This window comes from the organism of the source record quoted next, unplaced genomic scaffold (genome assembly GCF_019419815.1).
Source record: "Pyrus x bretschneideri cultivar Hongxiangsu unplaced genomic scaffold, Pyrus_bretschneideri_v1 Contig23, whole genome shotgun sequence".
In the NCBI taxonomy this organism is placed as follows: Eukaryota; Viridiplantae; Streptophyta; class Magnoliopsida; order Rosales; family Rosaceae; genus Pyrus; species Pyrus x bretschneideri.
The window spans coordinates 3,311,863-3,323,896 of record NW_025999535.1 but is presented as its reverse complement, the minus strand read 5'-3'; the positions used below and the strand labels follow the sequence as shown (position 1 = coordinate 3,323,896).

Sequence of the window (12,034 nt, the reverse complement as noted above, 5' to 3'; positions counted from 1 at the left end):
CCGGCACGTGCGCCGGACTTTCACAAGTGCGTGGTTATTTTCCTCATCAATCGAAAACGAAAAATAATTGATGAAAAAACGACGAATCGTTTTGGACAGAGACAGTTGCGGACGAAGCGCAGAGATGGGGACACGTGTCGAAAATCGACACTGACGGTTGTGAAATTAGACTTCACCTCCATAAACGCTTAATCAGCTTTTTTGTCTTTCGGTCTGGATGCTCCGCTAGGGGCAAACGTCATCGTTTTGGGGTCAACTTTATTTGCATGGATTAAAAATAAAATAAAAGCAAATACAAGTCCTCTCCCACAATCTCTCTCGTTACAAATCCCAGACATTCCTGCTCTGCTTTCACTTCGTATTTTCCCGTCCGATTTCGACAGCGCTCTCCCCTTAGCCCTTTAACCCGACCCGATTAACACCCGCCCCACAGATCCGATCCAATTCACCGATCCTCCACAAGTTCAAGTCCCCGGTCGACTCCAATCCCACTCCAAATTCTTCCGTCAAACTCCGTCGTCTCGCCGGAGCTTCTTCCCTCAGCCTCCGAAGATTCGATTCTGACACTACTCCTCAGTTATCAGCTTAATCTTAACGAGCTGACGGCGTCGTTTCAGGACCAGCGAGCGAGGGGGTGCTTGATCGGAGATGACGTCGGGGACGCGATTGCCGACGTCGAAGGAGAGAGAGAACAACAAGAGGAGAGAGAGGAGGCGGAGGGCCATAGCGGCGAAGATATTTGCAGGCCTGAGGATGTATGGAAACTACAAGCTCCCGAAGCACTGCGACAACAATGAGGTCCTCAAGGCTCTCTGCGACGAGGCCGGTTGGACCGTCGAATTGGACGGTACCACTTACCGCAAGGTAAAAAAAATCAAAATTCCTTTCTTTTTAACCGCTGTTCAATTGTTAATTTCCAGTATCCATTAAATTTCTACCTTGATTGATTGATTAATACTAAATTCTGTAGAAAAACTCAATAAAAATGGTAAATTTGAACGGCAGTTGTCGTTAAGCTCGAGAAAAATTGCTAACTCGAACGGTAGTTGCCGTTAAGCTTTTAAACTCCGCCGACCGCGCATTTTAGCGGGATGTGCTAACGTGCGCGCGACGGAGCTGGGGTTGGTTTGGAATGTTGATCAATGATCATCATTTAGATGATCTGTGAGGAAGTACGATCGCTCTGCTCTGTAGGAGCGATGTTTTAGTGGCGCATTCTAGCAGAAGTTGCCAACGAGCGCCGGGTTCACCGGCCCGTGTTGGCCGGGAAATTGCTACCGGCGCACGTTAGCCGGGTAACAGAATTCACTGTGTGGGGTGGCGTACGTTAGCTATAGTCAGCCCTGTTCTTTTTCACTTTTTCTTTTCTGCGAGATCGCTTTTTCGCGTGGGAGCACTAGATTCCCTTCTCTTTCTCCATGCTTTTGTGTGGATGGAGACTCTGCTGTCTGAAACCCCAGGGGAGCTACGTAGATCTCGAGGCGGTGAAGATGCGCTTTACAAATTATTTTCAAACTTTACTGCCCAAAATGCCCACTTGCTTTGTATGCCATTTTCTGAATTTTTGATCTTTTACCTTGTTATGGGAAACAAAGGCAGAGCCTTTTCTGAATTTTTGATCTTTTACTTTGTATGCCAGCTTGATTCCTCTACATATTATAAAACTTTTTATTACCATAATATGATAATATCCTTCAATTAAATTGCTTGTTATGCAAGGTACCTTTTTTAGCCACTTTGGTGCTATGGAATTCGCTGATTATTTAGGATTGAAAAGCCTATGTAGAGTAATTTGACAAGTATTTAGAATCACGCCTTACAAGTGTAATTGAGTTAAGTTACTTCCTGTGCATCGAGAATATTGGTTAATGGTTAACTGAAGATGTCCCCTGAGAGACAATGTAGTGGTGTTGAAGTCTTCCCAATATGGTTTTGGTTCAAGACTTCAAATCAGCTGGTAGTGGTGTTTTTATACGAGATTAGTAAAAGAGATGATTCATTGAGTTTACGTTGATGCTTCCACACCTGCCTTTTGTGTGCACCATAGCTGATTAAGTGTTTCTGAAAGGGATCACAGTTGAATTTTGCATTGCTTGGAAAGTAAGGTAAACATGGTTGGAAGCTAGATTTCCCTGCTCATGGTATAGTTGACCGTTATACCTGAAAATTCGGGCCAACATTTTCCATGGGTGTGCATTGCTCTCAGTATTCCCTCCCTCTGAAAGAGGAGTTACTTGGATTCAAACAGCTATGCTAGCTAGCTCTCTTGCAATCATTCTATCACCATAATATCACACCATTGCCTGCTTTTAGGGCATGATAAATGATTAAATTATAGGACTTTACTTGCTACTACCCAACCTGGCACCTCAATACATATGGCCCTTAGAATTTAACAAAATAACACGTGCACACACACACGTGCATTTAAGATATGGACTTAGATTTAAGGTCATAACAGATGAGGGTTCTTCCAAATTTGTTTTATTTTCAGCCTAATTTTCTCTTAATGAAACTTTGACCATAGCTCACTTCATAACTATGTAGCTTTTTTATTATCTGCCACTAATCATCTTCAATTATATGCAGGGTTGCAAGCCGGTTGAACGCATGGACGTGATGGGTGGATCCACAGTAGCTAGCCCAAGCTCGTCTTTCCACCCAAGTAATTGTGCTTCGTACAATCCCAGCCCAGGCTCTTCCTCCTTCCCAAGCCCAACATCATCTTCCTATGCTGCTAATCAAAATGCTGATAGCAGATCCCTTATCCCATGGCTCAGAAACCTCTCATCTGCATCCTCTTCAGCCTCCTCTTCCAAACTACCAAACCTCTACGTCCACAGCGGCTCTATCAGTGCTCCTGTTACCCCTCCATTAAGCTCCCCAACTGCCAGGACGCCGAGAATGAGAACTGACTGGGATGACCAGTCTGCTCGCCCAGGTTGGGCTGCGCAGAAATACCCCTTCCTGCCATCTTCTACTCCACCAAGCCCTGGACGGCAGATTGTTCCTGATCCAGAATGGTTTGCTGGGATTCCGATTCCCCATGGACCAACTTCTCCAACATTCAGCCTTGTCTCTTCAAACCCATTTGGGTTTAAGGACGAGGTTTCAGCCGGTGGTGGATCCCGCATGTGGACTCCAGGGCAAAGTGGGACTTGTTCTCCTGCCATTGCAGCTGGCTCCGATCATGCTGCAGACATCCCAATGTCTGAGGTGATTTCTGATGAGTTTGCATTTGGATGCAATACAACAGGACTGGTTAAGGCATGGGAAGGAGAGAAGATTCACGAAGACTCTGGATCAGATGATCTGGAGCTCACTCTTGGGAGCTCAAGAACAAGGTGTGCTACCATAACATTTGATTTGCAACATCAAGTGATTTGTTATGAATTGTTCGTTTGCTCACTTAAACCATGTTATTTACAGGTAAAAGACTGCACAAAGAAGTGAACTTGAATCATGTTACGTCCCAGAAAAAAGATTGCACAAACTGAAAGATCACTTGTTAGAGGAAAAACTTTGATTCCTTGCCCGTGCTTTTCCAGATAAAAGGGAAGAGAAAAAGGAGTCAGGGTGAGCACAATCGATCTCTCTTTTCCATTTATTTTATCAGTTCTTCTTTCCTAGTTTTTATTTTCTCCCAAGTCATATTTAGTTAGTTATTTCAAGGTACAGGGTGGTTATACAATCCTTTGGGTCATTGTTTATTAGAACCTAAGTTTGATTGGAAGGAATCCATGTACATGTATGAATTGGCTGCTGCTGCTGCCTGTGTTGTGTGTTATGCCATTGAAATTACTGTTCAATGACCAAAGGGGATTTAGGTTATAGCTCGATTGTCAAACCTTCTCCAAGAGTGAATAGATTTATGGTGTTCTCTTCCATTGGCTTTTGTATATTCTTTGACAATATACTTGTGTGTTTGGCATAATTATCCAGTTTCTTGGCCATGTCTACATTATTTCAAAAACATTGCTTGGCTCCTGACATGTAACAAACATTTTCTCATTACAACACGTACAAAATATCTCATTGCCAGCTGAAAGGACGAATAACTCCTTACATGTACGAAGCTAAGGACTTTTGCGGTGATTGATATTTGCCCGACAAATTTATGTTCTTTTAGATTTTGTTGTTATACAAAGAAAAGAGGTATTCCTTTCATCTGGTGTGGACCACAAACGCTCACAGACGGTATGTTGCTTTGACAGCTTTTCTTCTCTGCAGGTTAGAAAACCTCGTCGCTTTGAATCTTCATATTTTTACTATCTTTGACCAAAAGAAAAAGCCGGAAAACACAAGATTTTTAACTTACAAGTAAAGAGGAACAGTTGTGAACTCATCATTTCTAAGATTCAAACCTAAGCTTCTTACTTACAACTGAAGAGGAATGTCATTGAAATGTAATATAAGTGACAATTGTTATTTAGTTCTTAAAATGGTGGCGACGTGAGCAAATTCGGCACTCTACTAGAGTGAAATAACTTCTAGTACAAAACTCCGGCCAGATTTACTTTCTATATAAAGCAACTGTGACACCACCAATTAGTATTAATGAAGATCCCATGCCAGGCTCTTGTAGATTATGGCATCAATATTTGATCAGCGTGGTCGTATCAACAATTGGAAATTTTAAAATTCTCTTCCAGTTCATAAAATCTAGATACAAATTAATGTATTTTTTGTTGGTCGACGACATTTAATTTGTTTAAGTAATTTTCTTTTTTTAGAAAATTCCTAAATCCTAATTATTTACGCATGTCTATTTTCCGCAGTTGAACCAACAAAAAAATAATAACTTGAAGTACAAGGGGCGTAACTAAAATCAGCCCAAAAAAAATATTTTAAATTTGTTAAAAATCTAAATAAAATTTGTAATTGGTCTGTGACGGGCTCTACATCCACCAAACTGTGGAGCCTAACATTCACCCCTATCCTTAACTCGACACACATCCCCACAAATGACACCATCCTTTCCCCTCCAGCGTAGCGTTAACGGAAACTATGTGCGCACTACGCACCCTACGCAATTTCCGTCCGGCCAATGCCCTCCTCTCCATCGCAATTCCCAAATAAAAAACCCTAATTAATGGCCATGCCCCTTCTTTTCGTCTTCAGTTGCTTCTTTGGAGCTCACAGAAGATTCAAGTTTTAACTTCTCCTTCTCAATTTTCGCTTTCTCCTTTCCAGCTTGGGATTTTTTGTTTGCGAATTTTGACTGAAAAACCCTAGAAGCTCGACAGCTTCCATTTCCAAGCTCCGAGTTTTCTTTTCACTTATCTGGGTTTTTTCCTTTTCGAATTTGAACTGAACATCCTGATCCCGAGAGCTCAAATTTCAAGCTTGGGATTGTAATTTCACTGTTTTAGATTTGTTTGACCTAATCAGTGGCTAAATATCCCAAATTTCATTGTTTTTGGCTCGAGAATTCGTCCCGTTGGTTTGTGCTATGAAGAAGCTGTGATTGTTTCAGAGGAATAGCAGGAAAAGCTTTCAAATTTCGTCGAAATGTCGGTCGAGAGGTCCTTCGAAGCTTGGGAGGAGGTGCAGCGCCATGGGCAGGACTTGGCGGATCGCCTCACGCAGGGATTCACGGGTTTGATTCAGTCTCATATCACTCCGCCGTCGTTTCATTGGCCAAGCCCTAACACATCGAAACTCTTCGACCTTGAATTCCCGAACCAGAGTTTTGGTCAGAGGGATTTTGTTGGGTTGGTGGCTGAGAACCCGGGCATTAATGGGGTTTCGGCGATTCTGGATATCGGTAACAGGATTGGACAAGCAGGGGCGGATTTTGGTGCGTGCTTGAATGGGATGGTTCAGCAGTTCTTTAGGACCTTACCTGTACCGTTTAGGCATGATGAGAATGTTGATTTGGCAGTAATTCGGATGGATTCGGATAAGGTTAAGCAGAGAGCCGATATGATTTTGAGTGGTACGGAAGATTTGGGGCCACTGAAGGAACGGTTGAAGGATTTCAGGGCTGTGGAGAGTGATGGTGGCTCTGATGGTGTGGTGGATGAAGAACTTGGTGGCTTGAATCTAAGGTCCGCTGGTGTTCTGGGTAGACCGCTGGTAAGTTTTTTCAACCAACTAGTATAGTATGTAACTTATGTTTTTTTTGTATGAACTAGTTGCACCTTTCATTTCTAATTGGAGATGCCAAACTACATTTGTAACTTGTTAAGGAACCAGAACCACTAGTAAAGGAATTACAATTACGTATGAATTATGGTAGAGCATGATTGTGTTTCATAGGTAATCACTTAGTGCTGATAGCAGTGAAAGTTTGCTCTATATGTTTTTGGTATGGGAAATATGTCATGTGATAGGTCCTAGATTAAAGTTTACCAATTTGATGTAATTAGCAAGGTGCTTAATAATTCATGTGATGGTAGAATTCGTGATAGGATGCTATAGTCTTTTTTCTTATGCACAGTGCAGTAAGTTTAGGATAGGTTGTATGATTTTTTTGTTCCGAGGATAGGTTGTATGCCAAACCAGAAATCCTGATGAGGAGAATTGTTGAATGGATGCTATTTTTATTTTCTTATGGGTAGTTTTGTAGTGTTATGATAAGTGGTATAGTAAACTATAACCAATTGCCTATAATCTACAGGGTGTCTAATAATCTCATGAAATGGAATTTCTAATATATGTTTGTGTTTATGATATATAGAAGTTTGATTGATATGGGAAATTTACTCATGAAATGTATTTGGACTGACATCTATATTTTACTGGTCAGTTGAACTAGTGGTGATCATTACCGATATCCTGTCAGCACTATCAATTTGTTGCTATCATTGTCATTACTTTATTGTTATTAATTATCGCCCAAACCATTAGTTGCAATCGTGTGGAATTTTATATGTTTGGTCTTGGTACTGCAATTACCGACTGCATTTTGATTTTTTTTTTTTTTTGGTGGGGTGCTGGATTGCAGGGGACTGTAAATACCACCACAAGTTATGATACTAGAACCCGTAAGCTGGAAAGTTCTTTCCTTGCAAGGGGAGACTTATGGAGAGTAGAGGCTTCTAGTGGCAGTTCCACATCTAGAAATGACAATTCATCACTTTTCCTTGTCCAGCTTGGGCCGGTACTCTTTGTTCGTGATGCAACTCTTCTTCTTCCTGTGCATTTGTCAAAGCAACACCTACTTTGGTATGGCTATGATAAGAAGGTATGATCAAATTCTTTTGACCAATTTGTTACGTGCAAGTGTAAAACTAATTATTCATCAAAGCTAACCATAAATTTGAATAGGGGTACTATCTATCTAGAGATGTAAGGATAATTGGAACTCAAGTTTGATTATGTTCGAGTTGTGCTCTACTTATCTCTTTTCCCTCGACATCCAAAATTGACTATTTGAAATAGCTTTTCTACCTAGCATTATTCTTAATTGTTTGAAAATCTTGTCAGTGCATCACTAGTAGCATAAGAAAGGAAAAACCTTGTGTGTGACTGTTTTATAATGAGTGAAAGTCTCATTAGAAGTCACCAGAGGAGAGTATCAAATGCACCAATAGGTGTGCAAGAAAGTAAAACGAATTGGGTGAACTATTGAGGGACTATATCATGTATAGCAGCTTGATGCTTCTTCACATCTTCCAGTTTCCTTGCCGTGTTCTCATATACCCTTTTGTTTCAATTATCAGAATGGGATGCATTCTCTTTGTCCGGCCGTGTGGTCAAAACACAGAAGGTGGCTCTTAATGTCAATGGTCTGCCTGAAACCTTTAGCCTGTGTAAGTTGACTACTTACTTTAGCATACATATTTTTGTGCCTTCATATATTTGTTTTTCAGTGTCAACACTATTATTAGGTTTCTGGGGTTGATTCACTGATCTCATGTTCTCTCTGTGCCCAGTCATTTGTTGATTTACAGTTTCCAAACGGGCAATTTACATATATATCTGGTGAAGGACTTAGTACAAGTGCTTTCTTACCTCTTTGTGGTGGCCTTCTACAAGCTCAAGGTCAATATCCTGGAGAAATGAGATTCAGTTTCTCTCGCAAGGTTAGATTGCAAACTAGGAAAATGCTTTTAACAAATAAGCGTAGTAGTTTTGTTCTCAATTTGTACCTATAAAGACTATTTTACACTTAGTTCTGTTGTTTTATTTGAGTTAAGTTTATTTAAATCTATTTTGTTTCAGAATAAGTGGGGAACACGCATCACACCTGTGATACAATGGCCAGACAAGTCTTTTACACTAGGTCTTTCACAAGCCTTGGCTTGGCAGCGATCTGGTCTCATGGTGAGGCCTACAATACAGTTCAGGTTAGGTTATGACGTCTCTGTATATTTTAGCTGTGCATTATTGTCTTTCCATAATAAAAGTTCTTCTCTTGCATTCGTGTGCTATGTTGAGGGTTTACAGGAAAAGAGGTATATGGGTTGTTGATACTGGTTTCTATGATAAGTTAATAATTAATAACCCAGTCAAATACTCAAACGAATGTTACTTATGCTGTTCTGGATCACATGATAATATGATGTTTAAGTGCTATTACCGTTCCCTTCTGGCCTCTGCACATGTTTTCTTGTGGACAAAAAATTGCACCAAAATACGAAGAATAACATTATAATATTTTTACCCTAAAAGGGCTAGGTCCAAAAGACGTCTTTGAGGTCACTGATGGTTCCAGCAGGACTTTCCCATTGCAATCTTAATTCTTTCCCTGCTATTTATGATTCTGTTGGTTGGGTTGGGCGAAAGGTGTGTTCTCAAGTTGAATTGGAGCTTAATAAGAGTAATTTTGTTGTGATATTTCATAGAGTTACACGAGGTGATACATGCATATGATGCGTGTCTGCATGTAGCTTTACAAAATGGTTGGAAACTTTGGTATCTTTGACTTGCAATGTTTATGTGACCTAAGTTGTGATATTGATCATTAGAGGGTTAACTCACATCAGATTTCTTTTGCCGAGGGAAAATTGGTACTGAGCATGTTTTAAACTACTTTCTTACATCCCTGTGAAGCGTGTGCATATCATTAATATTGACATTTTTTTAACCGGGTCAAGTAACACATACATAGTCATCTTTCATTTTCATGTGCAATTTTAACATTCATGATAGTTGGTATTGACATGTTCCACGGAATTTTAAAATGGTCAGTTTATGTCCCACTTTTGGCGGAAGCAATCCTGGTTTGCGGGCAGAGCTCATTCACTCAGTGAAGGAGCAGCTGAATCTGATATGTGGTTGTGCATTCACAGCACATCCTTCTGCTTTTGCTTCAGTATCGGTATGTTATTGCTGACACCAGTGCATATTTTATCATTTTTATCCTTTAGTTCTCTGGGATCTCACTTATTCTCACAACGTAGAGCAAGCTTTGTCACCTTTTAAATTCTTAAGCTTTTAATTTCATGTAAACATCTCAAGAAAATTTTATTACTCTGGTTTTTTCATGATTTCCAAGTAAAATACAAGAGTTACTACAGACCATATTCATTGGAAAGCTGTTTGCTTCATTGTTGTATAAAGCAATGTTTCCAGTGGCGAAGGCGTAAGTTGAGGCGTTTATGCCTCGCTAGGCGAGGTGTAAGCCTTTCAGCTTTATTTATTTACAATCGTAACCATTCAAAGAGGAGGGAGCGAAGGGAAGAAAGATTAGGAGAAAATAGAATCCTACTCCTATTTCTTACTATAAGTTGTACTTGCAACAAGTTGTTAATTTACAATATACAAACACTTACTTTCTCGTACTCATTTGTATCTTAATGTCTTCTTCTTTATTGTATGGTCTTGTGCATTCAGGTTGGCAGATCCAAGTGGAATGGAAATGTCGGGGACTCGGGGATCGTATTAAGAGTGGATACTCCTCTTTCCAATGTTGGTCGACCTTACTTCTCGATTCAGTTAAATAATGTTCTCGAATTTTGATTGCATAGGCCCATGGAGTGTGCAAAATGCAAGTGTATATATTCAGTCTCAAGCTCTGAAAACAATACCACATGTGAATATGTGAATCATGTTCTACTGCTAATTATACCAATGTTACCTGTTTCACTGCTTATTTTCTTTTACCTTTTAGTTTTCTTATTATTTTTATTTTTTTATTTGCTTGTAATGTTCACTAATTAAAAATTTGGCCTTCTAAAGAGAAGAGGGTTTTTTTTTCATGTATTCATATATAAGCAGCAACTGGTTTCCTTCAATACAGCAACCGAAAGGCCTCATGAGGTTTGGGTGCTGCAAAGCTGATATCATATGCCTATCTCGTCAATAAATTCACGGTTCTCTTGCTTTGATTTGGCTGAGAGCTACTTACCAGCAATGATACAACACACACAAATGCGGCTACTACTGTACGGGTAATAGCACCAGCAGATAGGCCCCCTACCCCCGCCCCTCCTCCAAAGTATCAACCTTAAAATCTGACAAGTAAAAGTTGTCAGGAATTTAAGATGCGTGCAAGTACGATAGAAAATCAGAAAGAGGCCCATAGGCACGTCTGTTAGGAATAGCAGTGGCTCCGTGGATCTCTAGTGTGCTACATGAACAGTAAGTGGGTCAAAATCTCTGATTTTTTGTGTTACAAACTCTTCATCAAGCTTGGTCAGTCCGTGGTTAGATATCTTTGAATTAGATTTCCATCAAGTAGCACATGAAGTAGTCTTGATATCTCAATATCAATGGCCTACAAACTTGATTCCTCATGGATGTAAACCAAACTTTTCCCAACATCAACACATATTTGTGCCTCGTTGTCCAATCCAATAACAAGCTTAAGCTTGAAACGTGCTTGCCTATAATTGGACTAGGTCGGCTTGGCTCAGCTACTCATAAGTACTAATATAATCTTTTTATTATTATTATTATTTTTTTATGAAGCAACTTCGAAATTGAATTATTGAAGTTAAGGTTCATGTTGTACACATCACACTACTGTTTATATTCTACTTTATTTGTTCAAATTTTGCTAGTAACAAGTTAAGAGGCTAAAATGGATATTAATCTCCACATGCTGATTTAGTGAAATTCGACATGCATAAGGGCTCGTTTGGATATGCTTTTAAAATGGCTGAAAGCACTTTTGGTAAAAATATTTTTGAAACCAATTCTTAGTAAAAATCCAAGTAAATCCTGAAAAAGCATTTTAAGTGTTTTCTGCAAGAAGCACATATCTGGTGCTTCTTCGAAAAAGCACTTAAAGTGCTTTTAGAACACAAAATCAATTTCACCAAAAGCATTTTCAGTCATTTTAAAAGTATATCCAAACGAGCCATAAGGCAGTTTCAACTATTTATAATGCGGCTGTAGATCAGATGATAGAGATGTTCTAAGCAATGGAACAATGAAAAGAAAAGATGATATAGCATAGAAACATGAAATACCATCCTCCAACATAGGGAAAACTTACTGATGTAAAACACCCAATTTCAACAGTTGTGCCTGTAGGTACGTGACGCTTACCACGCAATATGGTACTTACACTTCTTGTTGGAGGATTAAAGTCTACCAAAACAAGTATATTTTTATTAGAGTAAATGTAAATCTAGTAGATGTGAGAGTAATTGCAGATATTCTATAGCATAGGCAAAACTTACTTAGTCTCACACAAATTGCAGATAAGAAAGGCCCATAAACATCTCTATAAGGAATGACAATCGTTTATTTACCTACCCAATATAACTGGATCTCTAGTGTGTTGCATGGACAGTAACATTGTTGAACTCTCTAACAATGTGTGTAATAGCCTTTTCATCAAGCTTCGCCTATCAATATTCATATATCTTTAGGTTAAGATTTTCATCAAGTAGCGCATTAAGTAGCCTTGATATCTCTATGAATGACCTTCAAACTTGATTCCTCATGGATGTAAACCAAACTTTTCACTATACCAACACAGATCTTGTGCTTCGTTGTCTAATCCAATGAGAAAGGGGCAACGGGCGTTGTTTGATAAAAATTTGGACCGGTCATATTCAAAGATAATGCATTTGCTCCATTGTAATTTGCATCAGACTTGTCCATGTACACCACCATACTGCTATAACCCTACTTT

At 39.5% G+C, this 12,034-nt stretch overlaps 2 protein-coding genes across 2 annotated transcripts; both read left to right on the top strand.

Moving 5' to 3' along the window:
* The first annotated feature begins 227 nt into the window (after nucleotides 1-227).
* LOC103926861 (BES1/BZR1 homolog protein 4-like) lies at nucleotides 228-3,887 on the top strand. Its single transcript, XM_009335741.2, has 3 exons — nucleotides 228-864; nucleotides 2,590-3,344; nucleotides 3,430-3,887. Exons 1-3 carry the CDS (start codon nucleotides 649-651, stop codon nucleotides 3,431-3,433), a joined length of 975 nt encoding a protein of 324 aa, XP_009334016.2. The 5' UTR covers nucleotides 228-648; the 3' UTR covers nucleotides 3,434-3,887.
* A 1,038-nt stretch (nucleotides 3,888-4,925) lies between these two features.
* LOC103926859 lies at nucleotides 4,926-10,042 on the top strand. The gene is made up of 7 exons (XM_009335738.3): nucleotides 4,926-6,078; nucleotides 6,950-7,189; nucleotides 7,668-7,757; nucleotides 7,881-8,030; nucleotides 8,170-8,294; nucleotides 9,139-9,268; nucleotides 9,784-10,042. Exons 1-7 carry the CDS (start codon nucleotides 5,512-5,514, stop codon nucleotides 9,907-9,909), a joined length of 1,428 nt encoding a protein of 475 aa, XP_009334013.2. The 5' UTR covers nucleotides 4,926-5,511; the 3' UTR covers nucleotides 9,910-10,042.
* Nucleotides 10,043-12,034: the final 1,992 nt, after the last annotated feature.